Source organism: Nothoprocta perdicaria, unplaced genomic scaffold, assembly GCF_003342845.1.
Source record: "Nothoprocta perdicaria isolate Ctin4 unplaced genomic scaffold, notPer1 scaffold_51, whole genome shotgun sequence".
Lineage (NCBI taxonomy): Eukaryota > Metazoa > Chordata > Aves > Tinamiformes > Tinamidae > Nothoprocta > Nothoprocta perdicaria.
Window position 1 is genome coordinate 73,894 of NW_020455766.1, and position 24,398 is coordinate 98,291.

At 43.7% G+C, this 24,398-nt stretch overlaps 1 protein-coding gene across 1 annotated transcript in view; it reads left to right on the top strand.

The window, feature by feature from the left end:
* Window positions 1-24,398, top strand: part of DISP1 (dispatched RND transporter family member 1) — a 70,789-nt gene that overhangs the window by 18,577 nt on the left and 27,814 nt on the right. The window contains exon 2 of the mRNA XM_026048055.1: window positions 23,381-23,890. Coding sequence (XP_025903840.1) covers window positions 23,409-23,890 — 482 coding nt within the window. The 5' untranslated portion in view covers window positions 23,381-23,408. The remainder of the gene's footprint in view (window positions 1-23,380; window positions 23,891-24,398) is intronic.

The window sequence follows — 24,398 nt, forward strand, 5'->3', positions numbered from 1 at the left end:
TGTTAGCTTTTAAAGTTAAAATTTCTTCCAGTGTACTGTTTTAAATGAGATAAATGGTAAATAAAATGAAATAAATGCACATAGCTTCATAGAACAGTTTCATCTAATATTCAGTGGTAGTTAACTTTTAGTTATTGGTAATGAAAGATGAGCTTAGATGCATTTCTTAACTTTTCTGTTAATCACTAGCTTTGATGTCAGGAGTTCTTCATATATCAAACAAGTAGATAATATTACTATGATTAAGTTTTTTTTGGGAAGTCTTTTCCCTTGTTCASCACCATATAACCCTTGAAAATATTCTTTGCAATACTTTTTATAGCTGGTTAGTGTTACTTTCATTATCACATTAGAAAACCACAAATTTCAGTAATTCGATTAAGAATCATGATTTTTTTCTTCAAATAAGTTTGATAAGAAATCCTAAATTATTTAACTTCTAAACAAAATAAATATGATTTCCTACTAATTTCTTTTCATTTATCTGTCCTTGTGCTTTAGAGACTGAAACGTAGGTGACTAATGTTTTAATTTCCGATTTCAGGCCAAGGCAAGTACAAGTTAATCTGTGTATTTTATGTGTATGTCCCAGGACAGGCTATAGGAGACACATTGCCTGCGTTGCTATGTGTAATATATGGCCTTTGGCAAGGTTTAGACTTATTCATCTTTCTTCTTTTTGCTTTTTCTAATGAGAAAAGAATACAGACTCTGTTTTGTAATGTAGTTTCCTATATACTGTTAGGAAACAAGTTAATGTGTTCACGTAAAAGTATTTCCAAATTATAGTTAGTGAGTGACATGCAACACACCTTGGGTTGTCTGTTTTGTAAGCCGTATTCATCATGCTTGTGGGGTTTAGATAGTTAGATTAAGGGGGCAACAGCACTAGTACCTCATGTGCTTCAAGATTTTCAATCAATTTAAATTCCACAAATCTGGCATCCGAGATGAGGCTTGGATTGGAAAAAGTGCTTTTCTCCATTAACCTTATAGGGCAAGTCTAGTCTTCCAGCTATGAACACAAATTCATGCATTTTTTTGTGTTTTTGAGTTCACAGAGTTCTAGCATAGTTTTTTAGAGAGGAGATTTCATATTTAATAGCTGGTGGTTATTTAAGTGTGTTAAATAGTTGACTAGTTTTATCTGAAGTTGGTGAAATGTGACTGGATCATAATTTACCAGTTGAGTAAGGATCATTTGGAAAGAGCCTTCAGAAAGTATTTTCTTGATGAAGTCAGTCTGTAAAAACAAAAAAATCTAAAAATCTAATCTCAGTAACAACATTTCTGATTTCATCTCTTTAACTCTTTTAGCAGGGAAAATAGTTTTGAAGTAATTTTAGCCTTAATTGGAAAATTTGACATGTGCCTCGAAAATGAGCTTTACGATGCCTGATGTTCCAGCGCTGTGGAAGATGCAAGTGCAGTGCAGTTCACTGCAGTGATTAAAAGGTGCAGCTGGGTAATGACATGGTGTTATGGCACGTTGATCTGTGGGACCTGCATGCGTGCAGAAACCTCGTAATTGTAAGTGAAAGCTGGCTTGTACTTCCCAACTTCTTGCAGTGATATACGATGTTTATGCACGTAGGTAGTCTGTGCATTAAGACTACCTACAGGACTGATACAGAGTTTTCTCCTTTACTGTCTAGAAGTTGCTGCTTTTAGAGAGGAATATCGAATTGCTGGGCTAATTCAGAGGATTTAATAATTAGGAAAAATTGAGGGGCAAAGGAGATAAAAACGGAGGAAAAAGAAAAGGTATGTCTAAAAGAGAGAGATGGTGCTCTACTTTCTCCCCATGCTCAGAGAGTACGTGGACATTGGTAGCACTGAAGTTACGTATTGATGAACTGTAGCTCTTCGCTGTGTGGAGAACTGAATTTTATGTTGTTGCTCTGTCACTGAATACAAACATGTTCTTGGGATGTTCTGTAGAATACGGGGATGATGGTCTCATTTTGCTTATTATTGCCCAACCTATCAGCAATTTAGGGGGAAAATCCAATTTTGTGCTATGGAGTTAAAAAAAAAAAAAAAAAGAAAGAAAGAAAAAAAAAAGAAAAAGCTTTGATAACAAAAATGCACAGTAAAAGATGCTGTAGAATTAAGTCCTTGTAGTTAGAGAAAATAATGTGATAATGTTATTTTAATGAGTACTGTTGGCGTGCTATTACTGGTATTGGAACAGTTTTGGTACTACTCTTTATAACCTCTGTAAGATGGCTTGATTAATGGCTTTAGCAAGTTTTAATCAGTCTGCTCTGTTTTAGCCATTAAAGCTTTTATGGTGAACAAGAGTAATAAATGTTTTAGTAACAAATTTATACTAAGGAGAAGACGTAAATTCTGCACATGCTTGCAGAAATGAGAGAGAAAAAACTTTTTCTCTCTGCTTGTTCTGTAGTATCTTTTGTATTTACTTTTTTTTTTTTTTTTTACTGTAGCTCTACATGTAAAACTGTGAATCTTTGACTTATTAAATTCATGGGATACGGAATGTTTTTTTTGTAGATCACATTGCTGAGTCCACATGATGTTAGCAAAGACCTAGGCTGGCTTCCTCCTTCGGTGGTAGTGGCCAAGCTGTCTCTGCAGAGACTCCAAAACATTCTCTAGCCATAACCCTGGAACTTGTCTTCCTTTTTAACATTATTTAATGCTTGTGTTTTGTTTGGCTTTCCTTAGGGTTTCTTTTTTTTTTTTTTTTTTTTCCTCTTTTCCTCCTCTAAAACCCTTATTGAATCCCTATCTACAGAAACTGTTTGATGTCTTGAAGGTAAATTAAACTAGAATATATAGTGCAATAACTTTTCAACAACCTAGAGCTAAATTTTTCCAGATAAAGTTGCAATATGATCACAGCTGTATTTTCTGTAAAATATAAGTCTGCAGTTCTCTCAGTTTATGAATGCTTTTAATGTTTATCAGTGCACATGAGGAAGATATCTGTGTTAAAGGACTTTCAATGTAAATTTATTAAAGATTAGTTTACCCTGTCAGGAACAAAGTGTCCCCTAAATCCAATTCCTTCCCGTGAAAGCGTGAGAATTTCTCTGCTACTTGTGGTCTTTTCAAATCATCTGCACTACAAAAGAATTCCATTTTGGGAATCTGGGAAGGGTAAATATTTAGCAGTGCTGGCATAACAATGGCTGGAGTAGAAGAAAATTAAAGTTTGGGATCTGGTGCTGAGATGCTTTTGGCTTAAACTGTGACTGGAAGAAGAAAAGCTTTTCAGTAAATTGGTTAAAGGTTATGATTTTCCTTTTTGGATTAAGGAGGAGAATAAACTGAACTGTTCTATGCAGGATTAACTGTGCAGTTTTACAGATTAGAAGCCTTAGCTCTGAAATGATAGCCTTTTTATTTCTTGTTTAATTTTTTGCTTTTCCATCAGAATAGACTATGTTGTTCAGCTACCATACAGGGACCTTACAGGTCACAGAAACAATAATTTTTTGCTTCATTGAGATTAGTCCTGGTAAGTGAACAAATCTTTTTTTGGAAGACTTGTCTGAGGACTTCTTGGAGGCACAGATTAGTGAATTTAGCACTAGAGCACAGAAATTATAGAAGGATATTAGAACAACTCCATTGTCTATGCTGCTAGATATTTTTCCCTATAAAAGATTTTTGCAGAATTTCTAGCGTCTCAATTGTTTGCAACAGCTGTTAGATATTGAGCAAAAAGATTCATCGGATAATGAGAAAAATGTATTCTTTATCTTGAAAAATTCACTGAAGGTTCCATAACTCTTCAGATATTAAAACCACAGTTTTCCTGGGATATTTCACTTTTCTTGGGGAGATTTTTGGCATTGCGTTCAAATAACTAAACGTGCATGTTCTAAGGAATGAAGTCTGTTTCTGCCAAAATTTGCCATGTGACTTATGAGCCCATATAAAGACCATTAGTGTAACTTAAGCCGGTATTTGGCTCGTGTTTATGCACGACAACGCCTAATAATTCCTTTTTAACTTCATCCTGAACTGCGGTACGTACTTCAGAGAGAGACTTGTGTAGAGTTGGCCGGGGCAAGGGGACCGCTTTTGCAAAAAGGTTCAGTATTTCGAAATTTGATTTTTTTGTTTGTTTGTTTTACAAATAAAAATAAGACGTTCTGGATTCCCGTTTAGGGGGAGAGGGAGGTTGTCTGCAGGGCGGTGTGCGCAGGTGAGGGGGGCCCAGGCGAGCGCCCGCCCGCTGGGGAAGGCCCGCGCGGTGCCGCGGGGCGCTCCGCGGTGCCGCGGGGCGCTCCGCTCTGCCGGCCTCCTGCACCCGGAGCCGTGGGGTCGAAAGGGCTGGTTTCCACCTGGGGCTCTTGGAAGGGCATCGAGCCACCTCCGCCGTGTTTTAATAATGTGTATTTCTCGTTATCCTTAATGTAACAGGGGCGTTAGGCATTGCAGACGGTAAGGGATGTAGCKCGACCCCTGACAGCGTTTGCTGGATTTCAGCTCGCCCCATGGCTTGAGGAACTGCTGCAAGGGGAGCTGCRGAAGCTTGGGAGCTACAGGGGAAAAATGTAACTGCTTTGAAGCCTGAGCCGTTTGTACAATTGCAGGACTTCAATGTCTGATTTTCCTAAGGATTTGTCAGAATGTTGATTACCCATTTGGGTGAATTTTTGTCATCTTGAGATTCTCTTTTTCATTTGATGGCAGCACTGAATGCCTCAGCCCTCCGGTGGCTGTCTCCTCAGGACTGAGCCCTGCCRACAGTACTGTGGGCCTTCCCTAAGGCTGGGAGGAATTCTGACATCGGTACAATCCCTCATTCACCCTTGGGAGCTAAGGGCAGGGCCAGGAAGGGATTTGGGAGGCCGTTGCTGTTGCCCTGTGGGCAGTTGCTCGGGGCCGGCCTAGCCCTCCGGCAGCCATGGCGCGCACGCCGCCTCACGGCGTTGGTCCGCGAAGCCCTTGTGCAGCTCTGTGCTCCCCTCTCTGTCCTCAGCCACCTCGGGTTATCGCCTGAAATGTGCTCGCTGGCTAAAAAGATCCCTTAAAAATTAAGCAGATTTGCAGAATGAGCTGTAATAATTGTGATCTGAATATAGACCTTGAAATCTGCACGGCTTTGGTAGTTTGGTCTCCCAACCACAAATTAATGTCAGTTTGCGTAAGATGCAGGCTCTCTGTGACAGCAGTTGAATTTTCGTTACACTATTTAGGGGAACTTGTGGCCAGAACCAGTGGGATTCAGATTACTTAATAACTTTTTACTTGTAAAATAAATCATAACAGAGCACAGTTTTAAATTTACTTAAGGGCTGCAGAGCTATCTAAATGTTAGTAGGATAATGTTCACTAATAATGAACCTGGCTCAGTGTTACAGGGAGGTGACACCCGTTTTATCGTGCGATTTACCATGACCACTTTGTGGAGTGCTGCATTTCTTCCCTAGCAATTCAATCACTGGCCATTTTAAGAGGCAGTTCTTTGCAAACCAGAAGAATTAAGGAACATTATTTTATCATTTTAAAAAGTGGAAATCCCAGACTTCTTTTAGCTGGTGTAAAACTTGGTCACTTCTACAATTTCCTGGAGTAGTATCTGACAAGAGACATCTGAACTTAGAAAGGACAACAGGGATGCAGGTAGCCAAAGAGTTCGTGCAGGTGGTAAAGTGGACCTGGACAGAAACAAGAGTAACATTCCAGTAGCTCCAAGCGATGAGSTATTTGTGGTGTTAGAGGGCAGGAATTGTCCATCTCTGGTGCCGTCTCTACCTCCATGCCAGCGTCCCCATTCACTGCAGGAACAGCAATGTGTCTCCGAACACCTTGCAGTGCTTTGCAATCTCATGGGCAGCAGTGTGACACCTTAGAGAAAAAGAGGACTTGTATTTTGGGCCGTAYTCGATCTGAAGGCTTCCAAGCCTGCATTTCTCACCAAGGGGCAGAGTCTTAGCTACAAAGCCATTGACCAGCCCAGGATCAAGGGCATCCTTTGTATGGCAGGAATGCAGCATTAGCAGGAGCGGAGCGAGGCCGAGCTCAAGGAGGAGAAGCAGGAGCCTGTAATGCAGTGCTGAGGTCACTTACCTGGGAGGGAGCGAACACAGGCCCTGCTTTGAGGGCTCTCTATGTATTTTGCATGAAACAGCTCACTGAATTTACTGGCAGCCTTAGAAGTACAAACAGAACAAAGTGTAGCCTGTGGAGTGATGGATTGAACCATTTTTGTTCTTAAGTCTTCAGTAACTAATTGTGCAAAGCTTTAAAATGGCAGCGATGAACACAAAATGCCAAGTAAGATATTGTATGTGGAACTGCCTTTCCCACAAACTCCCAGAGATTCAGATTCTTCGTATCTGCAGAATTGATGCATTTCTTCATTTCAGAACAGGGAATATCACATAGTGAAAGTAATTTTTATTTAAATGCTGCAACTTCGCCGCTTTTTTTTCTTGGAGAAATGATTCTTTATTTGCTTTATAGTTCTAAGAGAGAAATGAGCACATTGAAAATCAATACAAACTCTCATCCATATCTGCAGATGTAAAATGTTAATATAATGGTGGAGCATGCMAGCACTCATGTATTTCTCAATTTGTAACTTCGAAGTGAAGAACGCAAAAATGTATTGTACTCGAGTGCATGACTGAATTAGTGTGTTAAAACAGTTTTTAATTATGTTTACCTCTGATTTTGATAGTTTGAGAAACTCATTTGTTATTAGCTAAATTCACAAAGGCAGTTTTAGGTTTCTAGGAAGCACGAGTGACCTCTCTAAAGAGGTAATTCAGTGAACCTGTCACTAATAATTTCATTCCGCAGCTAATAGTAATGGGTTTAATCCAGAAATTATGAGCTGGGCCCCCTTCCCTGAGGGAAGTATTTCTTTCCATCTTTAAATGCAAAGGAGTAAACTTAGCAGCAGCAACTGGCTGTTCTTGTATTTTTGAAGGGTACAAGGCTTTTTCGCAGTGCTAAGAACTCAATAATACGTAAGGCAGAAGAGTTTTTCTTGAATTGCCTCCATCTGCACTAAAGCTGCAGTGCCGGGTTTTCCAGCCTTGTCATCCCATTAAATGGAGCCTTGTTTGTGACCGCATTCCCGGGCACCTCGGAGCCTGGTGAGTAGGAGGGCACCCTTATCCGAGCAGCCACGTGCAGGTGCAGGAGAGAGCATAAAATGCCAAGCAGTGCCCTTCTGTGGCTGTACAAATAATGCCCTACTATTTTTCATCTTTATTTAGCATGCTGATGATTTAGTTCCTCTCCATCTTGTCCTGGTGGAAGAAATTCCAGTGTGGAGGGGCTTGGCACCRCATTCGCAAGTGCAGCCTTTCCATCTTGGCGTCATCCTTTGTGAGAACTCAAAATTGGTTCAGCAGTAAAATTTGAAACCAGGGAATAGGCGACTTCTTCGTGCCAACAGACATGTTGGTGCAGGGTAGTGGTGGAATGGATTTGGGAAATTTCCAGGGGTTAAAACTTAATTTATGAAGAGGAAGGGTATAGTCACGGCGAGCCATTGCACGTGCTGGTTTGCTAAGCACTTGCCTCTTAAAATTATGGCCTGGTTTTAAAATCAGTTGCCATCTGACCCAAACATGAGCATGAGGGGTCTCTCCTCCCCTGCCTGCCCCCAGTGCTCCGTGTTTGCGCTCGCCCCTCTCGCAACGTGCCGGCGAGCCGGGCTCGGAGTCGCCTCTTCCCACTTGCTCCACACAAGGATCGCTCATCCTGCCCTCCTGCTCACACCYGCTTGGCCTGAGAGCCAGGGGGAGCATCCAAGGCCTTCCCGGTGCTGGGCATTGACTCTGTGTGTGCTTGTGCTTGAGCTGCCTTCTTCACTGCGCGAAAAAGTGTCATCGGATTCAAGCGTGAAGAGCAAAAGCTGATTGAGTTGCTTTCCTCAAGGTTAGATATTTTTCCTCTTTCTCTAACAAAAATCCTTTAAGAAAAATATTTGCCATTGGAATAGAAATTTGTTGTGTGCAAAGTTGGTGCATATGGATTGATTAACACAAATTTGGTCACTTTTCACCATTTGCAAAAATTCTTAGTTGCTTTATGCGTAAGTTGGCTTGGATATAATACACAAAATTGAATCTCTTCTGACAAACCAAGCGATCCTTTTTGCTGCTTTTCAGTTGCTTTCACTAGCTAATGGTGCAACGTGTGCTTACCTAGAAAGTCAATATCCTAGTTGCACATTCCTCATTTTATAATAGTATCTGGCTGATGCAAGTTAAGTGCTGTAGACTAAACAAGGCTTTTCTGTTAAATATGACTTAAAATTGTAAAAGCAATATTCAGGTTTTAATGTTTGAGCCCCTCAGCAAAGGTTCAACAGCTTGGTAATAAACCAGTTTCTTAGCTTTATTAAAATGAGCAGTGTCCATGCCCTGGAACAAGAACACCATCCAGTTYAGGGGAGTGGGAAGGGAGAGACCTGCAAAGGGCCCAAATTTCCCTCCCAGCCATGGAAAGAAAACATACTGCTAAACACATTTTAACAGCTAATCTAATTCAAATGCCTTAATCCTTATGTGAAGAGAATTCATCTAACACTACATTTCATATAACTGGCAGAGAATCAAATCCTCTCCTGAAGTATCTCCTGGAGACAGAGAACAGAGCACATATAAAATGAGCAGCCTCTCCTAACTGGAGAGAGCAATATTGGCTCTCTGCATCATGGACACCATAGTTGAGTAATCCAATTAAAGTCTGATCTTGAATTCAGTCTTTGTCCAGCTGTCCGACTGCTTACTTGAATGTAACCCAGAAGCTTTGGGAAGCCTTCAAGTGCATCGTTCTTCAGCACGTGGTCAATACTGGAAACTTTCAATGCGAGAAGAATTGAGTTTGTTATATGGGCCATATGCAAAGAAATTTTTTTGAGTTTATAATAGAATTGTAACGTTTCTAGGTATCCTCTACTTTTCCAGCGGGTGGAATTGCAGAGTTTTGCAATGGCAAACTGAAGCTTCAAGCTGGGTGGCTGCAGGGAACTTGGGTGCACTGTAGGAGACACCACAGCGGGTTTTTAAGAAAGTACCTCAGTGTTGCTAGCCATAATATGAAAGGAATTGAGACAGCATTAGAAAGACTTGTCTCAAGGTTTTAGATGTGTAATAGCAAATTAAAGGAATGCATTTCACACTCACTTTAGTGAGCGCCTTTGGAAATGCTGTGGCTTGTGTGTGATAGTAACTGTAGCTTAGTCTAAACAACGTGAAATCAGAGAGTCCCAGCGAAATTCAACATCTCCTTCTCAAGGCGGCAAGGTTGGCGTTTGGAAAGGTCTCATTCCTGATTTATCTGAACGTCAGGGAAATTCCCAGGCTCCCATCTGTTTGCTCCTAGACAGCTAGAGCAGATTGACTTCGCCTTGCGTGAGCTCTGTCGGGGTGACCTTCTGCAAGGCGAGCAGTCCAGTGAGCAAACACTGCGCTTGTGCTCAAATATCATTTTCTCTTGCCTTGTCTGTCGGGCGTTCATTAGTGTGTCAGGAAAGCTCACATCAAATAAAACCTTCTCTGTGGGCTCTAGCTATGTCCGCTTACTCAAAAYACTTGGATCTCTCTTTTTTTTTCCCCTGAAAGAGAAAAGGACTTTGGTGCTGATTTCGTCTCCCTAATGAGGAAGGGGAAGGTATGCGGTGGGCCGAGCGGGAAAGGCAGGGGGGAAGCCCTTTCATGTGTTACTTGAAGGTTTAGGCAGTTGTTTTGTGAAATCCCTTGGAAAAAAATGAATAATTAGAGGAGCTGGTAGGGTTTTTGTCATGTTGTTTTTACGGAACCAGTGAACAGCACACCAGGCCGAAGTCTGAACTCTTCATTAGGTAGAAGAAATAGAGTGCTACAGTCATGGCTTAATTTGCTCTTAAATAATGTGAATCATCTCTTTAGCCAAGAAAGGAAATAACAAAATGATTGATTTTTCTAATATTTGCAAGGCCTCTACTCAGTAACTCTCAATACTTTTGTAATTGCAGCAAATAAGGATGCTGCATTTTTGGTTTCCCTGAACTTAATGACAAAAAAGTGTCTTTCTTCTTAAAAATAATTGATATTTTACAGTGGTAGTTGTCTTTTTTTGGACTCTTGCTGTGTACATTTCCCTAAATAATGAGAAAAAGGCAGCTTTATTTCTTTGATTATGAGTAAGAGGTAAGATTAATGCAGTAATTACTGTAGCAGTATTGCAAAAGCACATTTTTTCCTGTTATGTGGAAAAATTTATACAGCAATAATCACTTGGGCTGTGCCATCAGGATGGCAGCTGTAATTCAAATAGTGGTGCTGTACAAGTGATGCAATTATTATTGCTTTTGACATAATTTGTTTATTTTAGGTTCAGATAAAGCCCTCGGTTAGTTTTTCCCGCTGTGGTCAGTCTGGGCTCTTTTACAAGGGACGTGGTGCCTGTGTGAGCACTTGCACAGCACCCCTACGTAAGTGTGGCTCGCTGCAGTGGAAAAGCTTCACCTGCGAGCAGGGAGCGCCAATGAGAAAATGTGACTGTGGGCAAATGTGTTTGTGCAGCTGCATTTGAATGTAATTTATTATTGGAGCGCTCTATTTACAGAATCAGCCTGTGTGTTACAACTGAAGACAGGCTGTTAAAAATTGCTTCGAAACACTGAGCAGTAGATAGAGGAAAAGTCTGGTTCTTCGGTTCTGCTTTCTGATTTATTCATGCTTTGCACAGGATTTCTTCRTATTAGTATTTGAAAACTGTGTCAGTTGCTAATAAGACTCTGTCCTACTGGCTTTCCCTTATTAARTCATTTCTGCAAAGGAGAGTATTACATCTTTTTCCCCTTTTTTTTTTTTTTTTCCCCCCCTCTGTTTTTCATGATTAATGCAGAAATCTGTTTTTTATTTTAGGAAAGCAGATAACTGCTCCCATGCTCATGTGCATATGGGGACATTATTTAAACTTGCCAGCTTGAGTGCTGTGGGACTTCGGTTATGGAAGAGCCAATTATATCTACTATTTAGCCAATAATTTTACYTCAGTAAATCTGGTGATTTAGGAATGTGCTCAGTAGAAGATTTATCTCCACTAGATGGTTAATGAAGACTCATTAAATTGACATTAGTGTTTGTATCCTGTAAGTAGATGACACAAAATAGTCTTATGTTTCAGGAAGTTCAGCCTTAGCAGATCTGGTTTGTGATTAAAACTTGGGACCTCAGAGAAAAATGTTGCAAAAATACTGTTGGAGAGCCCTCTTTCAGCTGGAAAAAGAAAGACTGGAAAATGTTACTGTTACATTTTGAGAAACTGAAAAAAAATAACGGAAGTAGTTTCAAATACTGCTTTATTTGTTTGCAGGATCACATTGATCTGGATTTTATTTATGCTAAGGGATTGCAAACGTATTATTCTACATACTTTATGGGCAGTGAAATACTCTGCCCCCTGAAATTCAGTTATGTGCTTTGGCTTTCAGCATTATTTAAGACAGTGTGATCTTAAACATCCAAGGTGTTGGTATCAAACTGTTTCATAGACTGTAACACATAGAGTTTCAGTTTCCTGATTACAAGCCAGAAGTGCTTTGTTTATCTAAAAACCAGAGTGTGAACAGCAATAACGCGTGACGTTTCCCCATCACTGGTGCTGGGGAGCCTGCTTTGCAGTGGAAAAAAAGACTTTTTTCCCCTTCCACAGCCTGTTCCTCCTCTGCCTTTCTTGAGGGCATCAATTATGCAAGATTTCTGCCATGAAGCTGGAGAAGGGCAGCCAATTTACTTCACGTCATCTATTGATTGGACAATAATATTTCATCCTCGTGGAGTCAGCAGTCTGGAAAGGCAAGGTTCCGTACTTAAGGCTTCAGCTATACAGATATGATGTTACTAAATCAGTTTTTGCTTATCAGCTTATGTTTACCTTAAAGTTTGTGCATCTCCCCCAGCAAAATATATTATATATATATATATATATATATATATATTTAGAAAAATACCAGTATAGCAGGGATGTGGCTTTGTTATATTTGAGTACCTTGTATTCTGTCCACGGTTCTGCAAATGGGTAGGAACTTTAATGAAAACTCAGTGTAGATGTAAAGAAATACTTGTAAAGTGTATGTGCCACCCATGCAATGCATTCTGCATTTTAACCTCAGGTTATGTCTGTCTGTCTTTCCTATATTTGCTTGTTCTCCCCAATTCATCAGCAATCCAACAGAATTTCTGCAGGGTCCGTGGTCCTGTCTGCTGGATTTGAAGCATTTCAGATTACAGTCCTTCAGATTCATCTTGTCCCCAGAACATCCTAAAAGCCTCTCAGTTCTCTTGTTAGCGTCCAACACCGTCCAAGTCCTTCAGCCTCCTCCTTTTGCGCCCCTCTCTCCGTTTAAAGGACACTGCAGTGGCAGAAGTAGCTGTGATTAATGCCTTATTAAGTGGAGAGGCATCCAGCCAAGAAAAGGTGCAGCGAGGAGATGCACCTTGATCTTGGAAATGGAGCTGAGTAGCAGCTCTTGATCACGGGCAGCCAACATTCGTAGAAATGGGTGTTGCTTGATGACATTGCTGGGTGACCCTTCAGTTTAGGAGAGGCCTTAGAGGCTCATGACCAAGAGAGGCAGCTCTTTGTATCAGGTTTGAATAGACAGGGTGGTCAAACTTGGCATATTGCAACACAGTTAATCTAGGTGGAAGTGATCAGTGTCAGCCATACTTTATAAATGCATGCTAATACTAATAATGTATTTTAAACTTCTCTTTTTTTAATATTATGCCAACTGATTCATTTGAACATCTCATTCTTGTGGCAATTGCATTTTTTTCTAAAGCTTATGCATAGAATTCTGGGAACTGTATTAGTATTTTTATTCCTATGTATTTATGTAGATGTTAAGCATATGAAAAATGTTAAGCATACTATTAAAAAAAAWGTTATTCTGAAATCTTAGTGGGAAAAAAGTGCTTATGATATGCCAACCATCTCTCTATAGCTCATTTTTCTAAGTTTAAAGGACTTTCTTCAATAGGAATGCTTAGTTTGCCAGAACTACATATATGTCTTAAGGGCTTGAAGATCAAATGGCAACATTTTGAAGTGGTATGTGAAATCTGAAAATGAGAACTACTCTTCAAGGTGGTGTAAAAAGTAAATTTTGTCCTGGTCATTGTCTCTTTAATGTCCAGTTAAGCTTGTAGAATCCCTTCTGTTTACTACAGAAATTCCGTCACTCTTAAGACATGTTGCTGAGTATGTAGATCGGTGATATATGTAGAGCTTCCTAGTGGATCCAGGAGGATTGTGTTGATTTAAGACTGAATTAGCAGTGTAGCAGATTTTTTGCATATATGTTTTTTCACGTAGTGTGTAGAGCTGTGTTGTTCATCCTTACACAGATCAAATCTGACATCCCACTTCTCTGTTGTTCATCTGTTTAAGATTCTTCCGTCCTCTCCCACGTTCTCTCCCTGGTTTTCTTGAACCTGTGCACCACATGGTTTGGAGCTCAGTTGTGTTTTCTTATCATCCATCTACAAATGATGAAGGCAGCATTTGTCCAGGTTCACTGGTGATGAACTGTGCAATAGATAGCAATGTTAAAAGCTGAATATATTGCAGAAGTGGAAGTTAAAGAGTGCTTGATGGAGCTATCAAAAGCAGGAGTTTGCCAAAGAACGTCAGCTCTTTGAGGACAGAGCATTTTGTGMGGGTAGAAGTTGCCTCCTGCAGCTGCTCGTGGTGCTGCGTTTGCTTTTCCGATACCGTGAAGCCAGTAATTGACTCCAAGWCTCTAATTCAAATATATGGTACAGTTTTTAAATCCAGTTTGCACAGGAAATATTTTATTAACCATGACCTGTGAATGTACATTATATTTTCATTTTACTGTCATCCAAAGTAACTTCACTAAGTTGATGACCTAGGATATAGTAGCGCTCTTCTGCTCAGTACATATAACACCGAGAGTTGTAATAGATTAATTCATCCTTTACATTTTTATAGTACTTTATCCTCCCAGCTATCAGGGCACTGAGCAAATATTAATGTGATTTTCATAACTTCCTTGAGGTGGTTAGCAAATATAACTGATACCATATCAGTGGTGAATGGAGATACAGAAATACTTGCATATTTTAAGAAATGGTACTTTATTAGCAACAGATTTTTCCAAGCGTGCAGAGTTTCCAATTTCTGAAAGAGATGCTTCTCTAGACAGTTTTGTGGATACATTTTGGGTATTGGAGAGTGGCTACCAGGCCACACACAGATGGTTGCCCTAGTGGGCTCGTCTCAGAGGCGATGGCATAAAGAGGCCGTTCCTAGGTGGGGAGCACTTGGCTCAAGATAGAGCTTCCCCCTGGAACTGCTAATCATCCTGAGCTCTTGTTTCCCTTTTGGGTTACGGCTTCAAGTTACCTGTTTTGTAGTGCTGGTATTTTGTTTAAGAAGCAGACCTGGATACCTGTGTAAGAACTGCCCTCGATTGCTGGCGTTGAACAGCTCTACACTGGTGGAAAAGGAGTCTCCTATTAGAAAATCCATTGATGGTAGAGGAATTGTGCTATGTTTGATGCAGGTGGTGTATGGGGGAGGTGGAAGAAGGGCAGCTGATGCCAGKGAGATTCCCTAGGGGAAGCTAAGTGAAAAAGGCAAGAATCCCTGGTCTAAACAACAACAGCTTTTGGCTTTGGAAGTTTGGAAGAGCAGCATGAAAGCAATGGTCTTCCACCACCTGTTAAAGCCAGCGAGCAGGAAGAGCTGCCTTGTGTAAAACCTGGACCAACGCTAGGGCTTGTAAGCCTGAGGTCACACTGAGGAAAGCTGAGCTCCAGTGGTAATTTTGGTAAGAGTTCTTGCATTTTAAGAAGAGCTTCTTGTAAGAAGAGCTTGCTTGCTTGCTTTTCAAAGAGTGAAGATGCCTGTGGAGGAGGAATTCCTTCTATGACTGTGTTCTTTGCTTCAGCAGCTCRGCTTGATCCTGAAACAAGGGCCCCTAGAGTGAGGTGGAGGGGGAAGAGACCACTTCTCAAAAGTCTTGGGAGCTTTGTGACCTGCTTTGGAGTGGCAGGAGAGTGGATTAGAAGATCTATGTGCTCAGGAGGGTGTTAGTTGTGAGGTAGCCTGAGCTGAGGAAAAGCCAAGAGTCATCTCACAGAAACGCAAGGCTTGGAAGCACATGGGCTTGGAAGCACATGAGCTAGTCAATCTGAGTGTGCCCACACAGAGCAGGATAAAACCTAGCTGTGAAGCAATGCTGTTGGAGAACAGGTCCTCATGATGTGGCCCTGCAAAGTACAGTGTTCTCTGCCTTGGTTGGTCTGTACTGGACTTCTTCATGTGCATGATCCCTGAACTGAGGTATCCTCTCTGACCTCTCTGCTCATGGGGTTATCAGCATTAAGAGGCTGCAGTGGTTCTTGAGGTTCTGCATATTCCTTCAAGAAATGGCTACAGGTACGTGGCAGTATTCACTTTGGGGCCAACTGGCCCTTAAGTGCTCAGAAGAAAGATCAAGAGGGGCATTTTAGGCTCAGATACCTTAAATCTGGGGAGGAAAGCCCCATTTTCCTAAGTCTTTGGTGCTGTAGGAGCTTAGGGGTTTCTGCAGCCTGTGCAGAGGTATTTTGAGCAATGCATCTCAAGAGAACTCTGGTGTTTGGGGATGAGACAGGCACGTTGCTGATAGAGACTAAGGAGGACTAAGACAACCTTAAATAACATTTCAGGTTAGACCCGATGTGGTTTTCAGGGTCCCGTTTCCCCCCGATTCCTCTCTTCCCGCCAAGAAACAAGTGCAGTTTGCTTTTCTCATCAGTTTGTCCTTTCCCGTGTCCCTTTCCCGTGTCACGCGGACGAGGCAGCAGGGCAGGAATGGCCTCAGTGCGGAGCCGCAGCCCCAGCGAAGCCCAGAAACGTGGCTTTAATCTCCCCATCGCCTTCAATCAGGCAGATCAAAGGAGGCTCCGGGGAGCAGCAGCGCTCCCGTGGCAGCGGGGAAGAGGCTGGGAATTACGGGGAAGAAGGAGGCCGGGAATTACAGGGAAGAGGCCGGGAGTTACGCGTCACCTTCACATCCTGCCTCGCTGCCCTGGCGCCGAGGCGAGGGCCGCTCGCTCGCTCGGCGGCCGCAGCCCTATGGGAGCGAGCRCCGGCGCCGGGGGTGGCGAGCCCGAGCGCTCCGAGGCGGCCGGCCGGCCATCCCCTGCTCCGGGGGCTGCTTCTCCCTCCTTCCTCTGCTTGTTTCTGGTGAGTATTTACGAGGATCTCGCGCTTCGCCGTTTAAAGTCCCGCCTTGCGCTTCTGCGGTCTCCGCGGGGCTGCGGCTGAAACAACTTGCTCTCGCAGAAAGGGTTGCCGTGTAGATTTAACTAAGACCATTGTGCATGTTCGGTTTATTTACTCTAAAATGCTACCCTGTAACCCAAGTAGGCTCCTTGGCTTGTAAAAGGCTTCAGCTGGGGAGAAGCGGCGGAGAGCTTAGGGCAGAGCCCTGCTAAAGCTTAAGAACCTCGTGAGAAAGGAAAACAACCCCCCGATGGTAAAATCTAATTAAGCATATACTCTTGTAGCGAGTGCCCGGGGTGCTTTCTGCCCAGTGCTCCCCGCGCAGCTCGGCTAACACGGCGCTCCGTGAAGGCGCCGTTGAGGAGCCCAGCGGGAACGTCGCCCCCGCCGCGTGGAGCGGCGTCCCCGGGCGGAGGGCGCAGGTTTCGGGGCCCCCGTGCACAAAGACCCCTCTGTGCTCGGCCCCGCAGCGACGGGGACCTGCTCGCGGCGCGGGCAAGGCGGCGTCTGCAAAGACTCCCAAATAACGCACTCAAGCTTGATTTTTCATAGTCATTTTTTTCCTAGGCAGATGGTTAAGAGGTTTCTTGACCCGCTACATAGCAGCAGTGTAATCAGAACGATGGTGGGCATAGCTGTGGCTATATCTTATAAGAGTGTGGGTTTTTTTTTTCATCCTTTTGCAGCTATATTTGTTTAAATGTTATTTCCCCAACAGGATGAATTGAAAATTGGTGGAATTCCCAAAACACAAAAAAATTCCAAGTGCCTTTTACATTCAGAAAAGCCAYGTGGGTGTTTGTTCCCTGTCTGTGTAAGCAGGATCAGAGCTGTTTTGGATCAGAACATTTGCAGTTACAAAAACTGCACTGTCTTTCATATGGTAGTGGAAAAATCAGTAAGTTGTGTAAATAGGATTTAGTGTGATGGCAGTGCTGCAGTTGTAAGCAATTTTCCTTGCTGCTTTCCTTGCTTTTGCTGAGGTGGTCCTGGTTCACCAGCCTATGGGCATTATTTTCTTGGAGTGTGTTTTGTTCTCAGTCTACTTGTTTGTAGTTGTACCTCTTTGCTAAGTTATGATTATCAGAAGATTTCTTCTGATTTTCTTAATATGTTATTGCATCCCTTTTTCCTGTGTACATACATTAAAGACAAAAAGTATGACTGTATACAGAAGTAACAGCAAGGAGTCCTGAAAATTATCATCCGAATTTGTGCCGTTATAAACTTTTATAAAACTATCTTTGTTTCAAACCCTGTCTTTAAAGGGGCAGTAGGCAAAGCCTTGCAGGTGATTTCTGTGAGCGATCTGCTGTGTTTTATCGTTTGTGCCGGGTAAGGTAAGTTTGGGTTAATAGCAGAATTGGCTTATTGAGTTCAGTATTAACCACTGTCCTTCCCGTGCCGTGGCCTCCTGCGCCTCCAGGCTGTGCTCCTCGCCCCAGCTGCCGGTGGTGGTTTCGGTGCCAGGCTGGCAGCCCTGAGCCACGGTGCCCGTGCGCAGCCCGCGCCGCCCGCCTGGCACCGCGACACCGGGAAGCTCCCCGGCATGGGAATCGCGGCTCCCGAGGCCYGGGGTCCCGCGGGGACTAGGCGGTGTCGGTTCCTGCATGAGGCAGCTCCGGGATGTGGGCTGGGAGAGCTGGCTCTTCCTTGAGACACTGTGCGTAAAATGGAATAGGAATGGGGTGAAAATAGGAGTGAAATGGAATGGAATTGTATTCTGCAGATCCCTTCTGCTTCACAAGTGTCCTGTGACTACCCCTGCCTGCTAAAGGCACTTTAAATCTGCTTGTCAGCAGGGAGACACCAGCTGAGAAAGTCTGTTTAGAGACTGCTCAGAAAATGGGCTGGTCACGATGGCATCTCTCACGTATGTGAACTTGGTTGGATCAGGACTCATAGTGAAGCGGTGGCATYGGGAAGTGTATCGTGTCAACCTGTGGTGCTAATGAAAGCCAAAGCAATTTTCAAATATACTTTAAAGGCTCTGAAAAATAAATGGAAAAGACAGGAAGACATTTTATACAGAGAATACTTTCCAGGGAGAAGGTAGTTGTTTACAGCTGAAGGAGAAAAGCAGGAGTGAGGGTATTGAGAGAAACACCCTCTACATTGTGGAGGAATAAGAGCTGGAGAATTCAAAAAATGTCTAGTTGGGAGCCAAAACAGAGATCAACAACCATAAAACATTATAAAGCTGTTTGACTTCCTGAAGAACATTGCACTGATAGATAACTAGACGTCTCCCATAAAAAACAATATCAAATACCAGGCACCACCTGTTACTTCAGCGAGGGCTGAGCAAAAGCAAAGCTGGGAGGAATTTGGGGGAAGCGGAGGGAGAGCCGTCCCCGCGCGGGCACCGGCTGGCACGGGAACCCCGGGAGCTGCCGGGCAGGGAGCTGCGGCCGCCTGCAAAACCTGCCTGGTCTTAAGGGGCTCCAGGCCCCTGATAACCCTTTATCTGGACCGTGGCTTAGTGTTTGGGCTGGAATTGTTAAATACTGCTTATTTTGAGAAGCTCTTTGTGTGGAGAAACTGCCCTAGCTGAGCTTGGCTCAGCTGAGATGTTCCCATTGCTCCAGGCGGATATTTGGGTCGACAGGTCTGGAAGGTCCAAAGACCTGGCCCGTGTAAGGGGCTGCAGGGCGGGATGCTGACTATGTCCGAGGGGCTTTGGGTGACTTTCAGGTGAAGCCTGGCCCTTGTCCTGCTTTGAATGAAAAATGTGAAGTCCTATGAACGGGTCCAGCTTTAATGAAAAATTGTTAGGATATGTGTTCTTTTTGTGTGCAGCTACATAAACCAATTAGCAGTTTTCTAACTTGTTCTAAAGATCTGTAAATTTTCTGTACTTAGATACTGAGTCATGCTAAGCTTCTTCCACATCATTCCCTCTCATGTTAGCACTGCCATCATTCTCGATTTCAGGCACTACAAATCCAGATGGGATTTGTTGAACCATTGGTCTCAAGTCTATTTTAGAGGGTCTAGGGTTGTTTTTAAGCATTATAAAGCACAGAACCATTCTTTCCATTGGAGCCAAAGGAGCAGGTGGACTGAATCCAACTCTAAAGGGACCCGGCTAGGTCGGGAGCCTGGAATCATGCCCAGGTGCCGCGTTGTTTCCCACCGGGCTCCTTGGCTGCTCCGCGTGTCCTGCAGCGATGGCTCCGTAAAAACCGTCACGGCCTCGCGTGGCCTCGGCGCCCTGGGCTGCCTGGCGCTCCGCGTGCCACCCTGCTCCCAGCTGTTGTCTTCAATTGGGTGACTTAAGGGCTTTCTTAACAGTTATTGTTATCAGGCGTAAAGTAATTAAAGATAATTCAAGTTTCCTAGTTTTTTTCTGGTTTTTCTTTTTTATTGGCATTCCAGCTGGTATAATTTCTAAAATGATATTAATATTTAAAATGTGTCCAGAGAGGGGTGGATATCTATGTGTGATCTGTTTAACATGTAGGTTAAAAGGCACTTCTTACAATTTTCTTTAATCTTCTGTTAACTAGGGTTATCTACACTAAAACCTGTATTATCCGTAACTGCATTATTCAGAACATGTGTCCATCACTTCAAAGTGCCCAGCTGTAAATTGGGATGATAAATGTCTTTTTGATGAAACCTTAAATCAAAGAGAAATCCTTTAACTTGTGGCCAGAGTAGTAAATGGGAATAATCTAAGTCTAAAAAATCCTCAATATTAGAGAATATAAATCCTAAGGCATTTTGAGGAAGGCAGTAAAARTAAACTTTAGGCTCAGAAATAACTCAGATTTCTCATATAGCCTGTTAGAAGTTCTTATTCTTAGAAGTCCTAAGATTTTTTTTATAGTGCATAGCTTTTTTGGKTTTTTTTCCAAGTCTGGGAGTTATTAAATCTTACTGTATTATTTGTGGTTTCATTTGTTGCCTCTAATTTGTCCATTTGTGCGTTCTACGAAGCTGAGATTCTCAGGTACATGTTTCTCTGGGCCATTACATTTCACATTAAGTTGCCGGTCACTGCAGCTGTGCTCGCTAAGTCAAAATACTGCAGAGAAATAACAGCGTATTACAAGAATATATTTTGAAGGGACAGCTGCAAGTAAAGACTTGATGTCAGTGGGGTTGTGCTTTGTCATGTAGTGTGACACAAATGCAATGGAATTACTTGTTTTGTAAAGTAAATGGCTGAAGTACATTTGTAGCACAGTGTTTATATCCTCAAACATCAGTGAAACGAAATGCAGATGCCTTAGGCTTGTCAAAGGCCATCAACCATCTTAGGTTAGTTTGGGGGGAATAAAAAGGAAACCTGTCAAAGTGAATGCAAGCAGACTGTCCAACTCTTACGTCACTTGGGGAATGAGTTTGAGCCCTAATGCTCCGTAGTGGTGGTTGAGTGAAGCTCTTGATCACGCAGCTGCCTCGCACGGGGGGTGCCCTTGCCTGCCTTTGCATGGCTGTGCAGCAGATGCATCCCAGCCTTGCTCAAAAACGCTGTAAAAACGGACAAAATTCTCAAGTTTCCCAAGGTTTAGGGAGAAAGGAGGAGTTGGCTTCATCGGTTGAAGTGTTTGTGGCCRGTGGTGTTTGGTGAGGGGCTGCTCCCCGGGTGCTTCGTCGCCGCTCCTGCTCCTCGTGGTCTTGGGCAGTTCTTTGAATTCACCCGTTTCTAGAGTCCTCCTGAACCTYAGAGACGTGCAGGGGGGCGTTATGTCTGCTGAAAATAAAGCTTTTCACCTCTGCTTGTGTTAAAATGAGGCTGCTGGTCCATTTGGAACAAAAGTAAAAGCTCCTGTATGGGCGCTGAAGAGGGGCACTGCGTATCCCAGGCCTGCATTCCTGCCCTGCTGCCAGGGCCCAGTTTCCAGGGATCTGCGTTAGCTTGGGAATGTGTGCAATGCTTATACTCCCTGGGCGTAGATGCTTGTTTTTCTTTATAAAGGGAGTTGAACCAGTTACTACAAATTATGCTCTCACAGATCAACCCACAGATATCTTGGCTTTAAAATAAAACAAAGCGGTGCTCGTGTCTTCTCGAGGGGTCGCTGGCAGTATCTGCACCCCGTTTTTTGGTTGTAATAAGGTGAGGAATTGTGTCCTTGACCAGGTACAGCAGTGACACCAAGGTGTCTCCTGTGGAGCAAGAAATGCAGCAGTGTCGCCCTGCATCGTGTCCGCTGAGCGAGCGAGCGGGGCAGTAACGGGGCCGGAGTCCTCCCAGCTCTGCCCGGCGCCTCGGAGCAGCCTTCCCCTCTTGGAAGCCCTTGGAAGCCGCCTGCAGTTTGGGAGAGCACCAGGCTGTTCAAACACAGCAGCGTTTCACAGACCCGCCGCGTTCTCCTCAGACGGAGGCAAACATTAGCCAGCCACTTGAATTTGCTCTCTGTGCTCGGTGAGAAGYCGTCAATGGGCTCGGCTCGCGGGGGCCCGGCCGGGGGATGCTGAGAAAAAATGCGAGGAATTGGGACGCTGGAGAAAATATTCCTGTTTAGCGGCAAATCCTCCTGTTCTGACTAGTTACCTCACCGCAAGTACCGTCCCACAGCATCTGCATGGAATAAATAGCCAAGTTTGCCTTGGGATTCGGAAGGTGCGTGGTTAGTGGCGTGGGGAGGGGGTGCTTGGCATGGGGTGGGGTGGTCTCCCCTCTGCTGCCCCAAATTAGCGCGTGGGCAATTGGGAGGCTGAGCCCTGGGCCGGGGGGCTGCCTGGAAACCTGCCCGCTCATCTGCCCCCCTCGGGATGGTGCCGGGGGGGCTGCCTGGAAACCTGCCCGCTCATCTGCCCCCCTCGGGATGGTGCCGGGGGGGCTGCCTGGAAAGCTGCCCGCTCATCTGCCCCCCTCGGGATGGTGCCGGGGGGGCTGCCACTCGTCCCCCCCCCTTGGGATGTTGTGTCTTTCTCGGCCAGCGCCGCAACGGAGCCTCACAAGTCAGCCTTGGAATGCGCTTAATTGGAGGCAGTGCTGGGAAGGTAACTGGAGTTAGCCAGAGCAGCGGTAATTAACTGGTTTTCTCCTCTTCTTTGTTTAAGCGAGCGTTGAGTTACTCTTCTAAATAGTGTCTAATTAGTGTTCCTCCTTCCTCTTCTTTCCCTCCTCCCTACAACCTGTGGAACAAATTCCTACCCGAGATAAGTGTGCCGATTCACTTTTCATGCTCTGTATCAAAATTACGTTATCAAGATAATCTCTAACTTATTTTCAAATCTTATTAAAGCACGATTATAGTTAACCTCGGGAAATTAGCTGTTGCGGGTACCTCCGACCAGTTTTGGTTAGGAGCCAAACRCTGCAGTCACCTTTCCAGTATAAATAGATTTAATTCATTTACAATTTGTTTGAAAAATACAAGATATGAGAAGAAAACCTTTAATACCCTTTATTTATTTAAACCAGCTCTTACAGCACAGTGCATTTCTTAATTGCCTCTGGGATAGCTGAGCTTCTCAGTCAGCAATAACTGAGTCCTAGGAGCCCTTCATGCTAGTTTGGGGAAAACATCCTGGTTGCACTATATATTTTTGGTGTTTCTCACGGTTCATTTTGAACTGCTGTTACAGACTTAGTCCATGGTCTAGAAATCTCAACAGATAGCTGCTGTTTTGACTTTTTAAATAAGGCCCTTGAAAAGAAGGTATTAAAATTACTAACAAGGCTGATTTTCAGTAGAAGTGGGGGGATAGGAAAGGAAGTTACTGYAAGTGCCATGTTGGTGAGTATTAAACGTGCTCAGCTGTGCAGTCCTGTCTCTGGCTTTTGGAGCACGGTGGCAAAATGCAGTGCAAGGTTTGGGATGTTTTGCAATTTATACCAAAATCTGTTTTCATAAAGAGTGGCTTTCTTAGCCTTTGTGTCGTGCAAAATGAGCTTGTTCCCTTCTATCTCAAACATTACATTTTGGCTCTGGCTCAGAGACTGTTGAATGTCAGTCCGTTTGACTTGCGTTTTGGTTTAATCTCCCAGCATTTCTGTATCTTAGCTTTAACTTTGTCGGACAAATACAAGTTTTTCAAAACGTTCCCAGTGCAACGTGCAGCTCCTTTCCATTTTCCCACATTGCAATCGGTAAGAACTGGAGAAGAGATGCACCGAGTTTAACCTCAATTTACTCTGTGTATTTGGAAGGCGTTGCRCGGCTGCTGACTGAGCTCTGTTCTCCCGCAGGAGCGCCGCGCGGCCCGGGATCGTGGCCATGAGCAGCGCCAGCGAGCCCGTGCTCCTGAGCAACGGCAGCGTCCTGGCGAGCGCCGCGGCCGCCGACGGCGACGGGGCTCTGCAGCAGCTCCCCTCCAAGGAAGCACCGCGAGCCAAGGCCGCTCCCAACGGCTGCCTCCAGCTCAATGGTACGATCAAACCGTCCTTCCTGCCTCTGGTCAACCAAAGAGCGCAGCAGATGTTGTCGCAGTGCTGCCACCCTTGCCCGTACCATCACCCTTTGAGCAGCCATAACAGCAAGCACGAATGTCACCCCGTGGTTGGCAGCTCCGCGCCRTCCCCTGTGACTTCGTGCTGCATGCAGCCGCACACTGAGTATTCAGCGTCTATTTGCCAAAAACACGCAGCCATCTATCAGCCCGCGTGCTGTCTGCAGCCCTCGCCGTCCTTCTGCCTTCACCACCAATGGCCTGACCATTTTCAGCATCAGCCTGTGCAGCAACATATAGCCAGGATAAGGTAAGCAGCTGGAACTATTGTTGCTTTTCAATACATGTAGCTCTTTCTGAGAGTACTTCATTTCATTCTGCTGTGCAAGCAGAAGATCAGGAAGGAAGGTAACCCAAACTTCTTCACCAGTGCTTTTCTGTATTTTCTTATGCCTTACCAGTTTAACTTGGGCAAACCTATATGAATACTTCAATTGTATTTATTCAATTTAATTTATTCAATTGTATTTATTCAATTGAAATTATTCATTTCATTCTTACTTGGTTTCTTCTAAACAATAAATTCTAAGTCAGGAAACTAGTTTTGCTGCTCTACATGAGCATTTCTGGAACAGTTCTTTCTGCACAAGAAAGTCTGTTTTTTCTTTCTTCTTGGGAATTGTTTTAAAGCCATTAACACCTGTACAAGATGCGGTGTCTGCCTATGTTACACGAGAGAGCAAAATGCAGAGGTAACTAGCACTGAAAAAGCTAGTATACCTGCATAGTCTAACTGAAGTTAGCATTGTTTCCTTGAA